This window comes from Diorhabda carinulata, chromosome 1, assembly GCF_026250575.1.
Source record: "Diorhabda carinulata isolate Delta chromosome 1, icDioCari1.1, whole genome shotgun sequence".
In the NCBI taxonomy this organism is placed as follows: Eukaryota; Metazoa; Arthropoda; class Insecta; order Coleoptera; family Chrysomelidae; genus Diorhabda; species Diorhabda carinulata.
This window is the reverse complement of record NC_079460.1, coordinates 20,292,610-20,312,091: the sequence shown is the minus strand read 5'-3', so window position 1 is coordinate 20,312,091 and position 19,482 is coordinate 20,292,610. Positions and strand designations below refer to the sequence as shown.

The 19,482-nt window shown below is 33.0% G+C and overlaps 1 protein-coding gene across 1 annotated transcript in view; it reads right to left on the bottom strand.

Moving 5' to 3' along the window:
- The window catches only part of LOC130891582 (PAS domain-containing protein cky-1), a 225,044-nt gene that overhangs the window by 12,988 nt on the left and 192,574 nt on the right, over positions 1 to 19,482 (bottom strand). Inside the window, exon 5 of the mRNA XM_057796413.1 lies at positions 12,198 to 12,392. Coding sequence (XP_057652396.1) covers positions 12,198 to 12,392 — 195 coding nt within the window. The remainder of the gene's footprint in view (positions 1 to 12,197; positions 12,393 to 19,482) is intronic.

The window sequence follows — 19,482 nt, the reverse complement described above, 5'->3', positions numbered from 1 at the left end:
GAGTAACAATGTCAAATCAAAATGAAGAGCGGGCAGAAATAAGAAGAATAGCCAAAGGGAGTATGGCCATGGAATAATTAAGTAAGAGCAGTCAAAATTAGAATACACCGAACAATAATACGACCACCAGTTACATATGTTAGTGAAATAAAAACATTGGTTCAAAAAAATGCCGAAGAAACAAAACTGGTTAGATGGAAAAAGAGGAAAATTTTTGGGGGAATAAAAACAAGTGAAAGACTATGGAGAAAAAGAACTAAAGGATTTGTAAGAATGCTCATGAATAACAAGAGACATAGAAGCTCAAAGAACAAGATGGTTGGGAAAAAGATTTGTAAAAAGAGAAGGGAAAGGAGGTACAAGGAAGAGGGGGAGACCACAAAATATGGTTGGATGTAGTTTTGAAGGATATTAGCGATGTAGAGCCGAATTGGAGTGCAAAAGAATTGTAAAATCAGTTGAAGAGCCATGAGAAAAGAAAAATGAGTCATGGGCCTTAAGGGCATGGTAGTACTGTACTGATTTTGGTGACTGCAAGTTTTATGAACCAAACTTGAAACAGCAACACAGTTCAACAAGAGTAGTTATGGGGTAGAATATCTTTAAGGGCTACTATTGGATAAATGACGATTAACTGCTCTTAGGTAAATTACAGAGATTTTGGATCCACATGTTATTTCCTATGTCCCTTTTATAGGCAACGACTTTGTGTTAATGCAGGATAACGCACGTCCTCATGTCGCCAAGTATACCAGTACCTTCAAGAGGTGAATATTTTAGTTTTGGGACTAACCTGTACGCAGCTTGGACTTAACCAATATTAGAAGAAAGGTGAGACTTAGATATCAGCTATCTTTCAACTACTGTAAGAGGTGTTAATGACTTAGTGGGATAATGTGAACCAAAATTACTTGGAGGACAGACTTTGATTTATTTAGTTTTAAAATCATTTACTATATTTTTCTATTTCTGAGTTTTTCTAACTAACATCTATACATTAATTTTATATAAATTTCTGTCTGTCAATAATTTAAATTCAGATAACAATAAAGACTACCTGAAAAGATTTTCAAGAGTAGAATCTATTTTCAACATAAATTTCATGCTTTACAAATATTTGAAAGTTAAGAGCTTTTCAAAATTTGTAAAAAATCTTTTCTAAAAAATCTATATAACAAAAAAACTACAGAACGTGTGAATTTCTAGTTTTAATCAATATAAGGTAGACAAATGCGGGTTTTATTTTTTTAAAATTACATAGTCCAAATGTTTGCCGTTACGTCGGACACATTCTTGGAACCAGGCTCCGATATTTCTTGCCAAAGATTGTCGCCAGGCTTCTTTCGTACACTTTACTTTTGAGATACCCCCATAGATAAAAGTCCATGGGGGTAAGACCCGGGGACGTGGATGGTCAAGGGATGTCACCGAAACGGCTTATTAATTTGCTAGGGAAGAAATAACGAAGCAGCGCCATGGTATCCGTAGCAGTGTGTGGCGTGGCGCCATCTTGCTGAAACCATGTCTGTGAAATGAAGGCAGGATGTTCTCTCAATGTTGGAAAGAAATAATCGTTAAGCGATCGCCTATAAGCAACACCGTCTGCTCTTAACAATTTTCAAAAAAATAGGGTCCAATTGACAACGCACACCAAACCGTCACTTTGGGATTGTGAAGTGGCTGTTGATGTTTTGAGCGGAGGTTTTGTCTTTTGGGGAATCAATAACACAATTTTGCTTGTTTACACTTCCATTACAATTGAAAATAGGCTTCATCACTCAAAAGATAGTGTTCACCGTGCGAAATCGTTGTCTCACATAAATTTTTACGCATATTGTGATCATTAGGCTTAAGCGCTTGCACAACTTGAATTTTGAAAGGATGAAATTTGAGATTCTTCTTCAACATTTCGTGCACTATTTTTTGGAAGCCCCAAAGCAGCCGCTTTCTTGCGAACGGACTGACGCGAATTATCGCGCAAACTTCCTGCGACGAGTTCAATGTTTTCATTGTTCTTGACGTCCCGGTCGTGGGTTGTTCCTTCGCATCCATGATCGAATCAAATCTTCACTTGGGGCGTCACGTAACCGTCGAATCTTCGACGAGCAATTGCAGATGAGTCATTTCCTTTGAAATATGCTTCGATTGCAAACACACGTTGTTCACCCGTCTACTGCGACATCGCGACTAAATAATCCGCACGAATGACGATACCAACGCTGCCCCCTCCCCGCTCCATTTCTCAATGGTATCGAAGAAATTCTAAATTCAAATTCTGCCACCAGACACCCGTTATTAATATTTTTCTTCAAAATAAAAAAAAAAACAAAAACAGTATCCTGTTATATTTCTATTGGTAATAGTTTGTATTATCAAAAATTGACAGAATAGCCCATTGTTGAAAAATCAAAACATCTCACTCACAATCTTACTCGATTGTGGTAGAATCTACTTCGATTTAAACCAATCTAAATGTACTGTATATTTCAATTTAACTAGATTTATTGTTATGAACCCGGATATCAAAGTTAATAAACATCTCAGTTTAATAAACAGTTTTTAAATATATTTTTTATTTGAGATGTTCTAACATCTGGTTATTTGCTATTTAATAATCTGCAGCTATAATTAAACATATTAAATAAGCTTATCTTAACAGACAATCAATATACCTTTATTCAGTGTTTTAGATCATCAATCTTGATGTACACATTCCACAACTCCCCTAAGTATGATAATAAATATTCAGTATTAGTTATTTGATATAATACCTGCAATGTCTTATATTTAGAAGGTATACTTTCTAATATAATCATGTTCCGAAGGATATCTTTTCAAAACAAATATTATTGAGATAGGTAAAATATTATTTCAAATACTAAAAGAATAATTTTTAGTAAAGCTAAAGGCCGCTTGACATGATGCAAGATAACGTGCAAATAATTGCATGCAATTTATTGCAAGGTCAATATATTGCATAGATGAATATTGCATTTTATTTAATATTTGTGTGCGGTTTAAAGATGAAAATAACAAAACTAGGTAAAATAAACGAGAAGAAAGTGGCAATAATTATAACTTCTACTACTTTGCTTTTGGACTCTGATAGTCAAAAAAGACTATTAATCAAAATCCTAACCTCAAATTTCATTGTACGAAAGTCAGAGCCAAAAGTAACTAGATTTCTCCCTGGAATTGCAAATTGCACGCAATAAAATGACATCAAACCAAGTTGCAAATGTAAGAAATTGCATGGAACAATCAGCTGAACTTCTGCGCATGTTTTTGATCAATAAATAGTGCTTCTTGCAATGCATTTCACGTTGTCTTGCATCATGTCAAGCGGCCTTAAGGTTACCACTGCAAGTGCAACTTATATATTATATATATACAAAGCAAAAATGAAATCATCATCATTTATGGTAAGATCAAGGGATGAATTCATTCAATGATATTTAAAATGTAATTATTATTTTCTTTTCCCGGTATTAACAGAATTCTAGGAATAAATCGTGTGAAATAGCTCAATCAAATTCGAACGAAGCCAAAATAAGTACTAACTCGTACTAAATTACTGTACTAGTTTCCTAATTCGAAATTGTACATTGCATATAAAAGAATGCAAATTCGTATATATGAACGTTTAAATAAGAAATTGATTATTGTAAAGAAAAACACGTATTTTAGTAGTAAAAACATGAGTTTTATAAATATAATCGAAATATTATTCTGATTTTGATATGATCACTGGTCTGTGATAACGTAGATTTAAAATTGTGATAATCCAAAATGTGTTGCTAGCTATGAGATGAAATTGTTAATTTAATTAATATCTACATCAACAACAAACCCGATAGATTTGAAAATATAATCTAAACAAAGATCTGAAATTTGTTATTGAAGAAATAATAAACGAGGGCCAAAGCTGCAATTAGTGCGTATTTCAAACTTTGAAACATGTTATATTTAATACAGAGATTTAGAAATATATTGAGTAACGGTTGATTTTTAGAGAACAATATCTCTACTTAGTCATGCATTGTATAATTTTAATTGAATTTTCTGTTTCAACACTATCGCGTTTTATTGTTATTTAGCTCCATTTTAAATAATGATTTATATGCAATTAATATACAGGCCTATTTTTATACGTTAATGTAATTTGATAGATTTAACATTTGTTTTCTCCTTTCCTCTTGTAAATCCTCTTCTGATTCCACTAAAAATTTCAGTATGGCTTTTCAAAAATTCTTCCCATCGGTTGCCATTGTAGCCTTTTCTGATATTTCTAGTAAACAATGTGGAACAAATCGATGTTATTCTTTTAAAAATAAAATAAAATGTAAATCACAATGTCACCAAGCCTCCACGTGCTGCAATTAATGATTGATTGACATGAAAAAATAAATAAATAAGACTTTTTTATCCTATTTTTTTTATATCATTCCGTAAATATAATAGTCTATTATCCGAATTTTAGCTAACGTCTCAGGAGAGTAGACAAACGCTTGGTCATTTTTCGACGAATAATCTATTGTCCGGCATTTAGCTAATACTCCGGGAGAAAAGGCATGCGTGCCGCGTTATCAGCTAACTGCCTATCATCCTGGGATATTAGATAAAATCCCAACTTGCCCATTGACCAAAGACATCTACATCTACATCTTCCCCATTCACTTACTTTTTCTAATATTTTTTTATTCGTTCTTCGCCGTTTCCTGGACCCAGAATTGTTCTTATTATTTTAAGTTCGTTTATCCATAACATCTCTTCTTCTATTTTCGTTATTGTGATGGTTCCTGAAGATACATTGATAGGAGTCTTATTATTGTTAATTTTGTTTAGTCCTTATTTTGCTGGTTTCTTGCCATTTATGTATCTTCAATCTTTGTCTTCTATTGCTTATTATCACGCCCACGAATTTAATTTTGTATACTCCCCGAATTTTTTGTTTCCCATTTTCATTTTTCGATTTTGCCCTCTTTTTTCAAATCTCATTATCTCAGTTTTCTTCGCATTTCTTCGTAATACTATTTGAAGCCCTTCTTCTTCATTTTTTTTATGATTTTCCTATTTTCTGCTGATTATATGACTTCAAGATTTTCTTACTTTTATTTTTCATAGAAGGAATTCAAGAGCCAGTTTTGACAGCATAGCTGACAGTCAGTCCCCTTATTTAACACTTTCATTTATTCCAGCCTCTTCTTCTCTTTTTCTTCTCTTTTTCGTGTAATTGCCATATCTGTCTGTTGTTTAATAGTGTGTAGTGTGTATGATATTTTGATTTTTAGTCACTATAGTTTGATAGTGTAATGCATCCATAGTTCTTGCATTCTTGCAAGTCTGGTGATAAAATTGAGAGAGATAGTAGAAAAATTTGGGCATAAATGCTATTCTCTAAATAACTGCCGCGGTTTCTCATAAAGAAGGAAGGATAACTGATGTTTCAGAACCGTGTTCACACGGCTATTTGAATGAGAAAATTTCGAAGGAACGGACCCATATGCGGAAGAAAAAAATTCTCTTTCACCAAGACAATACATCGCCTAACAAGTCGATGGAAACGGTGGTCAAACTAAATGAATTGAACTTCGAATTACTTCTGTCCTACATCAGACCCCTAGAGACTTTTATCAGTGAAACAAAAGTATATTTTGAGCCGAAACAAAAGTTATTATTGTTGTCATTATTGTATGGAGTAAGATTTGCTTCCTTAATTTCATGATCTTTTAGTCCATTTCACTGGAGATATATACAGGGTAGCGAAAACAGTAAAAATTGTTGTATGGATTGATTTAAATATGTAGCTATGGTTCAATGTTGGAATTCCAGCCAAATGTTTTGGTCGTATTAATTAATGCTATATCCTAACATAGTCAACTGATTTATTTAAATTTATGTTTATAACCATCTTATAGAGATAGTGCTCGTCGCACATTGTCGCCTAAATACATTGGATCTTCCAGGTAGTACTGCGTGTCAAAAGCTTTAATGTATGCACTAACTTTCGTAGAAACAACCGTATGTGGTGGCTTCTTCTTATAAATAACAACAGCTATATTAAAGTCTATTGTAAAACTGTGTCTAGTCATGTTCGTAGTTCAGTTGAAAATGAAATATTGTATTATGTAATTGTTGAAAGTAATTGATAAATAGTAATAAGAAACAATGTTTACCTGTGATTATTTGTATCGATGCGCATTGAATACAACGGAAATTTATATATATATATATATATATATATATATATATATATATATATATATATATATATAGCTGCTAACCTATGAGACTGAAAGGAAATGATTTGGTTTAATTATATTATAGAATGTATAAGTTATCATGAGTTGCTGTACTTCAGATGATTGCTATACTAAACAAATACCAACCTTAATATGATGAAAAAAATGGAAACTTCAAGTAACAGTCTTTTTTTGTTAAATAAATGAAAAACTACCGAAACCACCAGGTATATGATATTCACTGACTCTTCCCAATTGTAGGAGCAACACAAATACATTATTAAAATTTAATTTCAAACTTTTTCATATACTGCAGAATTATATGCAATACTACAAGAAATAAAAAAATTCCCAATCACTAAATTCAACAGACTTAGCTCACTCCAAATTTATACCATGACTCAATAACTCGTGTGACTGACACACAGATGGCGCTGCCATTGGCAAATTCATATAACGTTTATGAAGTACCAGCTTTCCAAAGATTATGTTTAAAATTTCATGACATTTTGATTAGTCAGAAAAAAGTGACGGCCATTTCTGTAAAGCTACTTTTATTATATTTAAAACAATGGATTCAAAACATTTGTTATTGGTTATCGATGCTGGTGAACGTTCTGGTCTTCCACTTGAGGTGGTTACTTCCGAAAACATCAAAAAGTCCACAAATTAGTTATATTTAATCGTAAATTGAAATTGCGTAAGATAGTTGAGGCCGTAAAGATACCAGAAGGCAGTGTGTTTACAATTATTTATGAACATTTGATCACGAGAAAGATTTTTTCAAAGTGGGTGCCGCGTTTATTCACGGTCGATCAAAAACAATAACGTTGTTGATGATTTAGAGAAGTGTTCGGTTATGTTTACACTTAATAAGATTTTTTGCGTCGATATGTGGCAGTGGATGAAACATGGATCCAGAACTTCACTCTGGAATCAAAAAGATCATCATCTCAGTGGACTGCAGCCCGTAAACCACGTCCGAAGCGTCCAAAGGCACAACAGTCAGCTGGGAAGAACATGGCTTTAGTATTTTGGGATGCACATGAAATATTGTTCATGTAATACCTCCAAAAGGAAGACATAATCAATAGCGATTACTACATAGAGTTGTTGGATAGTTTTAATGCAAAAATCAAGAATAAACGACTTCATACTTCGAAGAAAAAATCACTGTTTCTCAAGACAATGCACCGATTCACAAGTCGATGGCAACTATAGTTAAATTGTACTAATTACACTTCGAATTGCTTCTTTATCTACCGTATAGTCCATATCTGGCCACTAGTGACTACTGGTTATTCCCTGATCTCAAAAAATGCTCGTCGGTAAGAAATTCAGCTCATGAAGACGCAATTACTGAAACGTGAAGCCTATTTTGAGGCAAAAGAAAAATCTTTCTACAAGCACGACATCGAGAAGTTAGAGAAGCGTTGGAATGATTGTATTGCTCTTAAAGGAAATTGCATTGATGAATAAAATTAATTTTTGGCAGAAAATGTGCTTTTCTTAGATAGTTACTTTCGAAATAACGATCTGCATGGGAACTGTAGATAGACACTGTAAGGTAGGTATCCACTAAATTTGAAAACAGTCATGAATATCGAGGTAATCCTGCTTCTCGACAACACCAGCTTAGAGAGGAGACTGAAGAGGACGAAGCCCTCTGAGTTAATCATCTAAGTACTTAGTGTAAAAGCAGGGCAAAGTGAGGAATGTTACATATTAGTGTTAGTGTAAATAATAATAATTGTAGCTATAATAATTGAAGGGGCTTCTACTGAGTAAGACTTAGAATACAGACATTTATAGTAATTTAGGATAGAACAAAATTGTTCATTGATCTTCATAATGATCTACCTAACTTAAATAAAAAGCGACCCCTTAGAGCTGAGCTATAGAGCTCATCTAAGCTAGAATTTCTGGAACCGTTGGTGATATTCATACTGAACACACTGTTTACACTACTTTTATACCAACACTCACGATACACTGTCTGAAGGTAAACTGTCTTCAGTCTCTGAAGACGATAACTTGGTCATCGAAACGCGCGTCAGACAGTGTAATTGTGAGTGTTGGTATGGTGGTGGTGTAAACAGTGTATTCAGTATAGAGCTCATGTTTTGTAAGAATTCTTTTATATCAAATGGAAACATTTGAAAGGGCGAGATTCGGAAAAAATCAACCCTAGTAGACATATACGAATTGTAGACCACATATTACTTCATTACAAAATTTTTACTGAATAAGTGGTTCAGTAGTTCTTCAATTTTGCTCATAAATAAGAGATGATCATTTTTTGTTGTTTCCTAATAAAAATTTCCAATATAAACTCAATGTTTAATTGATAAAGCAAACAAACGTATCCAAAAATAAAAGTGTTGTCTAGTTGAAATAGTAGGATAAAATAATTGAATAATGAATTTTTGATACATTATCAACAATATGCCGATGTAAGCAATTTCCAACGCAACACGTAGATGCAAATATGTGTTGAAAACATTCGTATTAATTCCGAGGCAGTTTAATCAAGATACAAACGGTGTCATTTACACATTATGATCAACTGTTAATGTCGCCGATATTTATTATATAAGTACAAAATGGCAATACCGTTAATTATAAACAAGCATTAATTGTTCCATAAAATATATTTCTATATATGTCTGCAGATGAAAAATTAATGATAGTGTAGCTCGAATGGTTTATTGCTTCAGTTATAATTGTGATATAAGCGATATATTTGACAAAATTATGAATACATATAGATATGTCTATTAAAAGCGAGTACAACGAAGTTTATTATCATCATTGATCATTAAATATAGCTTGGTTCACTTATTTATGTATGTACTGAATGAGGATGAAAAGTACAAGCCGTCTTTCAGATTGACTTTTTTAAATATCCATTTCTTACAGCTGGAAATAAAATAAAACAACAATTTGTCTTCTGGTAGTAGACTGCTAGTAAGTATCCTTACTATCCATTGAAAATTTGCTCCTTTCCCATCCCATCAGTTTAATATCAGTAATCGACAATCAACTACCGATTTCTAGCATCAACGCGGAGTGCAATACTGTTAGAAGAGGCATTTAAACAGGCGCTGATTACATATATTTCGGTATCTGCATGTACGAATTCCCCACTCAAGTGGACAGCAATACGGAAGTAGCTAGTGCTGAGGAAAATCGATGCCTAGCGCAAAATGGGTATCCACTCCACACACAGGGAAAATAACCACAGCAACAAAACAGGATTTCAACAAAATGAAAATGCTCCTTAGCGAGTATAAAGAGATCGAGTGGTATACGTATTTACTAAACTAAGATAAAGCAAGGAGCTGAGGGAAAATGACTAAAACCCAAAAAAGTATGGCAACTACCGATATTTAGGGTAGTAATAGAGCCCGCAGATAAATGTGCCACACAAAGATAAATGTGGTTGAACAGTTGAAAAATCACGAAGGACCTGTACAATGCTACAGGTACCACAACGGACAAAGCACGTGCAACATGAACGAGCACTGCGTAAGATGCGCGGGAGCGTACAGGGTGGCGGAATACAACCTCAGCAGAACAGAGAATCTGCACAAAAACTGCAGAGGTGAGCACTTGGTGAACTACATAGGATTACACGACCATCATTCAACCAGAAGGCAGCTACGTACTAGCTGCTAATAAAACGCCAGCTTCGGCAGAACAAGTAACGCCTGAGGTATTGAGTACACTGCAGAATATGCAGATACTCATTGAACAACAGGTAAAGTAAAACGGGAGACAACAAGATCATTAGGCTAAATTAGTATAACATTTATAAAAAATATAAAAACACAATAAAACAGAAAACAAAAAAATATTTTTCCATGATCATAGGTGAACCCACTAGAGGACACTCCAGGACACGGTAACTTCGCAGTTCATAAGCAAGTGCCGAGTTATACATACAAGAAGGTTAGAAAGAGTTAGTCAGACAACAAGGCTTACTAGGCAGATTGTAGCCTTGGAATCAACCAAGAAAAGGGGTGATTTGTTGTGTGGATTGAAATCACTTCTTACCAATGAACGAATAACCACCCTATGCTCACCCTTCTCATGATAATAGAGTCGAAACGTCGAGAATTTTTAAAATTCCAACGAGGTTCAACCCGTGTACCTAATTTTTTTGTTGAGGAATACTAAAATCTAGTCGCAGTTATTGACAAAAAATTTATTACTCTATCTTATCATGCGGCATTTCACACGTAACACGTAATTTCACTTGATTTCATACGTAAACTCGAAAATTCGATGCGTCGATTTTTCCAGTTCTCTCTGTTTGCCAGAAGTAAATAATAAGACAAACTGCCGGTGAATTTTGCTTCTCGTATATGCGACAACGTATCAGTCGTGCTATGAAATCGTCTGTCACGCCATCTAACCTAATCTAACCTAACCTAGGTGTTCTACAAAAGTTTGCTCTTGCCTAAAAGCAAATGCCAAATGCAACAGTCGCTATCACCAATCGGGGCCTTGCAAAAATAAATAGTATTATACAATTAACTCGACAAATAGTTGTTATGGCGTGATTTTTATAAATTTTTTGTATATAACAACGACAAAACCGCGACAAATGTAATTGAATAGATAATTTTACACATAAATCCTAATAGTTTTTATTATTCCTCACTCATCATCATTAATCATATTGCTTGTCATTTCCGGCGTTCTGCAAAACGCCTGACATTCCAGGCGAGCTGCGTAACCACAATACTCGACAAGCCGTTCGGTAACTCGCCTGAGAAAGCCAAGCGTTTTGCAGAACGCCTGGAATTCCAGGCGAGTAGTAGTAGTTTAACAGCTGCGGTTCTTTCGCCTAAAATGTTCTGTTCTGTAGAACGCCTGGTTCGGTAACTCGAAACCGACACATATATTTAATAACGGTAAATGACAGAATCCATTTTGATACTGAGATGTGACTCTCTCGAATTCCGACCATGTTTGACTCATAAATGGACCTGGGCTGAAGCAACGGGATCAGCCCTTGTAGTTCTCTAATATGAACAAAGAAATGCTACATTTTTGTTCATTAGAATAAAAAAAGATTTATTTATATTAACCTTATAACAAAAATGATTTTGAAATAATTTGATTAGATTTTTGGACAAAAAACACGTGAAAAAATTATTAAAATAGATTTAATTCCACAAACGATACAAATTATTTATTCACAACTAAATTATTATAATCACGAAAACTGTTACGTCAATTGAATATTTCACTTCTAGTGCTTTTTCATTGGATATGTTGGTTAACGAAAGTATTAGTTTTGTTTTTGTTACAAAATATGTAACACCACTGCCAACAATTCTGAAAGATATCGTCTAAGGTAACTATTCTGAGGTGTGGGTGGGAACACTACTGGTTGTACTAGGTGGGCCAAAATTACAATACTGCAGAGTGAAAGGCAGATCCGGATCAGCCGCTTATACACAAGGTCCATCGGTTATTTATACCATACGGAGTAAGGCGAAAGTTCCTTTATTGCTGATCAATTTAATGTAAAATCTTGTTTATCGCGAAGACAAGCGGCACGAGACATTGGTACTGCTGTGAATTAAATTAATTATGTTAGGCAATAATTTTTGTGTGTTAATAAAAGCACACCCACATCTATATTTTGCTTTTACTCTTCAGGCAGTTATTAATAGTGAGGTAATATTTGGATTTCAACAACAATAAAAATTGTAACAAATTGTGTTGCTCTAAAGGGAATCTGCATAGCCTTCGAAAGAAAATGATATCATGAAATCATGATTAGTAAAAATTGTTATTTTCGATCTCTTAATCTCGAAAATAAGAGCTGAATAATTTTTGTGAAAGTAAATAGAATCATCTGAATTCGTCAGTCGATTGTTATCGAATATTGATTACTAGCAGCTAGTATCATCGGGGATAAGTGATTTTTCTCATACTTACCTTTTGGTCTCCAAATCTCATTTGTCGCCTAGCATTCCTAGAAACATTCATTCTACATAAAAACAGCCGAATTTCATCACTAGGATTATTGTTGGATCCTGTATTTACTGGCCGTCCCAATTCACATTGGATTGCTTGGTGATCTTGCTTATCAATTATATCATACACACTATCTCCATGAATTAAAAGGTCCTCCTGAAATAAATAATATAATTAGGCATACTGATTATACGTTTTTACCAATCTGCTAGACACTCCGAATTTTTTGTAAGTTTAATGCGAATTTAGAAAAATTAAGGACTAACAGAGAACTTGATTAAGAGCTTAGTTAAGTTTATCATATAAAATATTTTTTTCATTATACATACATCAAACATATGACCTAGCATATTCCAATATGATTGACATAAATGTTAAGACTCCACGGAAATCTCTAATGAGTTAAACATTGAGAGCCCTTTTTTTAATCAAGACTGATAATTGTATAAATACTATTCTAAACACATCTAGACGTCGACAAAAGTAGGTGGTCGATGTCTACTTCTAGTACCTCGTTCCAAGCAACTTTGACTTCGTAGATTTACTGCGCCAGAATCTGTGGAGAATGGCATGAATTGGATAGTATTCTCCCACATATATTTAATGAGATTTAAATATGGCGACAGGGAACGCCACGGTAAAACATTATCGCTAGTTTCTTGGAGAAACTCCGTAAGCAATAGCCTTCCAAACAGTCACTCCAAACTACAACGAATCTGTGTACATACAAGGATAATCCCAGAAGTACCAAGCCTGACCTAGAGATGGTGCTTGAAATATACCACTGTATTAAAAAATATATAATCTATACAGCATATGCTTCAATTTGCATGATGACATATTGTTTAGTTTCGCGGTGATTAACAGTGAATGTTTTCAGTGAATTTGTACACATGGAAAACTTTGGTTATCGTTATGTGATACAATACTTTTATTTAAAAGGAATTTAGCCCAACCAATATAAAAGCTGAACTGTTGGGTAGCAGAGTTTAACTGGATGATCGTCGACTGGAAGTATGCGAGCTAGCAGATATAGTAGACATTTCAAAAAGTTTGGCACATCGCATATTAACTGAAAATTTGGACATGAGAAAGCTGTGCGCAAGATAGGTTAAGCGTTTGCTCATAATACAACAAAAACAGCGTCGTGAAGATGCTTCTATCGAGTGATTGGCAAATAAAGCCGAATTTTTGAGCCATGGATGAAACGTGGGTCCATCAGTTCATCCAAGAGGGAACTGATGGCTCCAAATAAGGCAAGGACCGTTCTAGCTGCATGCAAGCTCATGGCGTCGATTTTTTTGGGATGCGTGAGGAATAATTTTCAGTGACTATCTTTAAAAAGGAAAAGCTATCAACAGCGAATATAATTCGAAATTTTTGCACATTTGAGTGAAGAAAGCAACCAAAAACTGCCGCATTAGCTGAAAAGAAAATGTTGTTTCATCAAGACAATGCACAAGCTCACACATCCGATATTGCAATTGCCAAAATTAATTAATTAAAGTTTGAATTGCTACCTCATGTACCCTATTTGCCAGGTTTAGCCCCCTCGGATTATTTTCTCCCAAACTTAAAAAAATGGCACAGTGATCAAATATTTTCCAATAATGGTGATATTGGCAGTTAATGGCTTTTTTAACGAGCTTGATAATTCTTATTATAAAGAGAGAATCGATCTTATTGAACTTCGCTGGGAAAAGTATAGAGGAGATTACGTTGAAAAATAAATATATTTTTTTTTAAATTTTTGTATTTTCTGATGATGGGACCATCCTCGTAAATCTATAGCTTTTCTTCTGTACTAACTAAACAACGGACTGTTTATTCTCAACAGTTTGAAATCGATTATGTTTCGAATTCATTTTTATCGTGACTGATTCTTGACGAAAATATATTTCATTGCATAATAATAAACACACTCACTATGTCGATAGTAAATTTTCTATAACCTTTTCTGTCATTAAATAATAATAACCGGTAACATTAATAATTGCTTATTGGTTTTTTATATTTGGGCCGATATTCTAATAGTATCCAAATATGACTCATAAATAAGCATAAACTTTGATTGTTGACTAATCGTTATTGGTTTTTTTTCTTACTTTACAGATTCTATATCAGTGGTGTAGTGCTATATGATTTTGAAAGGAGTTACTACTTCTTACAATTTTTTTTCTTTGCTTCCATATTTTAATTTTTTATAAAACAGAAACCGTAGAGTAATTTTAGCTTTTAATTTTTAACATTTAAACACTGAAAGTAATTCTTTAGTAGAAAGTAGCATGCCATTCGGCTTTTTTTTTCTTCAAATATTTTGATTATTCCTTTGCTCACGTATCATGGCACAGTAGGACTGTTGATATTTTTTAAAATATCGGATTTTTGATATGTCGATATTTTTAAATATATCATTATCGGAGTTAGATATATTGAAAAAAAAATATCGATATTTCCATATATCGGTTTTATTTAAAAAAAAAGTCAGCTCAAAAATGATTACACAATTTATAGTCCAGTAGATTTATTAAACAAATTAAATTATGTATTAGGTTATAGTTCTTAGTAATTATATTTCAAATATAAATAAGACAATTATGCATACCAATATTTTTCAGTAAGAGTTTTTAAAAATACTCTTTGTTTTATATGTTCAGTTGTTTGGCTACTACGATTGTTAGGCACTAAAAGATTGATTGTAGAAGCAACTCGTTCAGATGCTACAGATGTAGCAGAAGAAAGTAAATATTTGAGTGCTATTTCTGATAGGATGGGAGTAAAATGCCTACTATCAATCCAAAATTTCAGGGCGTTTGATGACTTTGAAATATTTGACTGATCTAAATACTGCTTTAATTCAGCAGGCATTGTACCAAAACTTCTGCCAGAAACTTCATTGGCATTGGCCATATTTTTCAAGAGCATTTCTTCATGTCGATCCCATAATATATTTCGAAATAATAATATCGATATTTGGATATATCGATATTTTATCAACAGTCCTATGGCACAGTAGTCACTTCGGATTTATTGATTCGAGCTTTTGAAGAAATTAATTTGTTATTTTAGAAATTTAATAAAACCTCTAAACTGAATCGAACTCTTCCTCTACCTATCTAAAGTAAATTTTAGTAAAATTTGTGGGGATTTTATTCTTTATATTCGCTGGTAAGTTTTTCCTTGTTTTTTTATCATTGTACTCACAAAAATTTCAATTATCAGTATGGATTTTCTTTTATTTTAAGCAAATTCTGTATGATAGTTTCCATATAAATTCATATTTTCTATTTATTTGGGGAACAGAACGGATAGAATAGAGCAGATTCCTGTTTGGTTATATTTTGAAAAATATAAAGCATAAGATCCTTTTGATCAAATCTGTTCTTTCTATTTGTTTCTTCTTCCGTAATTTCCATCTGTTTTTCCCGCAGTTCTACAGCCCCAAGTTCGTCGCCAATTTCATAATCTTATATACCCCGGCAGGAGACTCTTCCTCAGGAACTGATATTCGGCCTCAGTTGAACATATAAATAACTGATACTCAGATGGGGTGAACAATTAATATTAAATTAGGCGCCATCACAAATTTACTGAAATTTACTTTGATTCGAAGTGTAGATAGGTAGAAGAAGATTCGATGCAATTTCGAGGTTTTATTGCATTTCTCGATTGCAGAAGAAAGTCCATAACAAATTAATTTCTTAAAAAACTTGAATGTTAGAATAATTAAATCCGAAGTGACTACTATACCACAATACGTGAACAAAGTAATATTCAAAATGTTTGAAAAAAAGGTAACAAGCCTAACGGCATGTTACACGTGCAGTAAGTGTTTGAAGAAGACATTAACTGAACGCTTATGTCAAAACAAGTTTTATAAAGTCAGTTGAACTTAATAATAATAAAATATTAAATGGTGCAAACCAGTGAATAACAACTCATCAGTGATAAAATTTAATGTACTTGACTGTATTTAATTTCAAAGTGCGACTTTATGGTATATCATTGTCAGAAGAAGCTGGTTCTGTTACTTTACTTTAATGCTGGGGAACAGAAAAAAGTTGCTGGAAGCTAGATCTGGTAAATACAGTGGGTGGTCGACCAATTAGAAGTGCAATTTGTGAACTATAGTCATAGTGATCACCGAAGTGTAAGAAAGTGCCTTATCCTGAAGGAAAAGCAATCCATTTTTCTTCCAATACAGTCGCTTTTGGTAATAGGTAAAACCTAACCTAACCTTATCAACCAATGATGTTTAACAATCTCCTATTATTATTTTTCATTTTGAAGACAGACGATGAACTCAATCCCATGACTATCGCAAAAAAAAACGGTCGCCATCACTTTTCCGGTCCTTGAAACCGCCTTTATCTCTGACGAAGAAAGTTTTCCCTTTATAATCCAATGTCTTGACTGTTTTTTTCATTTCAGGAGTGTAGTGGTGGATCCAGGTTTCATCTCATTTAGCAACTCATTTCGCTTGAAACTCGTCAATAAAGTTTGAGAAATGTTCATTTGAATGCGCTGTGTGCAAATGTGGCACCTAGCGCGCAGATAGTTTACGCATGCGTAATTATCAGTATCAGTCAGTATATGACAAACGCGTTCTTTTAATATGTCATTAGCCTCTTCTATATTTTTGAGTTTAATTAGAAGGTCTTTCAGTATCATTTGTTGAACTTTTTTAATGATGTTGCAGTCCTAGGCCGTTCCGAATGTTTGTTGTCAGTCAAGCTAATACAGCGAAGTTTAAATTCACCTACTCAAAACTTTACGATAGTAAATGATGAAGTTGAGTCTCCGTACACAGTGTCTAACTCCTCTTTGCGTATGGCCACAGACTTTTAAAAACAGAACACTTTCAGAAAAATCATTCACAATGACTCACATACTCGATAGTCAAACAGCAATTAAGCGTCCAAAATGGCTAAATGCTAGTAAGAATCTCTCAGCGTATGAGTAAATATATCCCGTCCTAATATCGATAATTGCTGACATCTTCAGTTTGAGATCGGAAACTTTTTAGGCAAAATATAGAATGGGGAAGATTTAGTTTTTTTAAAAATCAATAGAATGAAGTTATATTACTGGTATTAATATGAAGGAATCAAACTAAATAAAGAACTGTTTAGGGGAAAAAAGTGGAATTAAAAAAAGTATAAATACTGAAAAAGAAATTAGAAATACTTCCTTTTGGTGCATTAACGTATTATCGTAACACAAAACAATTTTGAAATGACCCCATTTTAGAATTTGTTATTATTATAAATAACAATATAAACGTTATATAAAATGAATTTATGGTAAAACTTTGTTCATAATTCATATCGAAAAGTTCGTTCGTTCTAATATATTATTTTATGAACTACATTACTTCGATTCTAGTCTTTATTTTAATAATTTATTACTTAAAATGTCTAATATCTTATAACAACACTATTTAACTGAAATAAAAACACCAACGCAAAAAATTTCTTGCTAAAATTTTCAACCATATAGACGTGATTACCATATTAATATCATATCATTTGAGTCAGTTATCAAGATAATTTATAGCAGTTGTTTAATAACAATGTTTTTTTAAACGTCTTAATTACGAAGAATTAAACTTGAAATATATATCATTTCGTTGGGAATATGGATGGTGGCATGCTGGACGTATTTATAAGACGAAAAATGCTCCGTCACTCATGTTGATGACATAGAATCGGCCGGTCTTAAAGTTATACAGTCACAGATTTAAATCCGGAACATCGCTTGTCGGTTAGACCATAAGGTTCCCTACCGACAAGAGATGTTTTATACAGGGCAATCAAATTATGAGATTATATATCTGCATTGAACCAGACATAAGTAGAATGAACGAACGTCAAATTTTGATTAAATCTATAATTTCCTTCATACACAGCTCTTGACATTTTTGTTACGAATGTTTGTTTATCCATTATATTTAGCTGAGATAACATAATGAGCTTATGATTTGTTTTTCTTTGTTATAAAAAGTAAATAGTGGATTATGAAAATCATTCAAATAATTAGTAGAAAAATTGTTATTAAGAAGTCTATTTCTATATGATTGTAATGTTAAAATAATTTATGACTATGATTATTTGTTTATTTCATGAAAACCATTATTACAGAATGATTTCCTAAATTCTTTTTTCGGCCATAGAATTTATGTGACTTCATTATGGAAATTTCGAAAATGGTTTTTGGGGATTATTCATAATACTAGCAAAGTAAAAATTTCGGGATACATAAAATATGATACATGGGTTGCTTCGCAAACCGAAGCATATTACAATTTCTTCGTTTTCAGTTAAGATTCAAATAAGTCGAAATCCGTTGCTCAATTCGATACTATACGATTTATTGATAAATATGAATACAATAAGTATTCGTGTAGACCCACTAGTAAATAAATGAGCATCCTGAAGTAAAAAATTCAAACAAAGCGAAATCAATTTTCATCAAATTAGATTTCTGACGTGATATGTATATAAGAATGAAATAAGCAAGACAAAATTGAATGATATGTAGTTTTCAACTGCATTAAAACAATTTTGCCCTAAAAATTGCTTTGAAAGTTCATAGAAGCGACTCTAGATTATAATTTTTGTGTTCTTATCTGTATACAAATCTAGAAACTTGATATAAGTCTTACGTCAAGTTTGAAGCGGCAATGGTACAATAAGTTTACTCGCACCCCTGATGGTATAAATGTGAGCATTAGAATGAGTAGCCTTATCTCTTACACCCCTAAGCATACACAGCAGGATCCCATATTCCGTGAAGATAATAATTAAATGAAGTTATTTGTTCGATAGTGAAATTATTTTTATGCCTCTTGTGAGTACACAAAATGATCACCACTCCTTTATATACAGTAGTGTAAAAATAAAGCTAAATCTCTCGAAGGTCAACTGAACCCAAATATGGTTTTGAAATTGCAATGTTTTTAGTAGAAACTGACGCGAATCTCAAATTGTCATGACTAATTTGCATTAATTTATACACAAAAACTATTTTTTTCAATTACTCAACAAATATAATCACTATTATATTTTCGTCCACAATTCTGATTTTATCAGAGCTTCTCGATGGCACTGACTACTCACAAACAACCATGGAGCATTGATCTTCCTAAATTCAATACATCCCTTACGAGATACGACAAACACTCACCACCCAAACAAGAAAGCTATAATTCTTTCAAAGAAATAACTAGTAGCAACTATAATCTGAT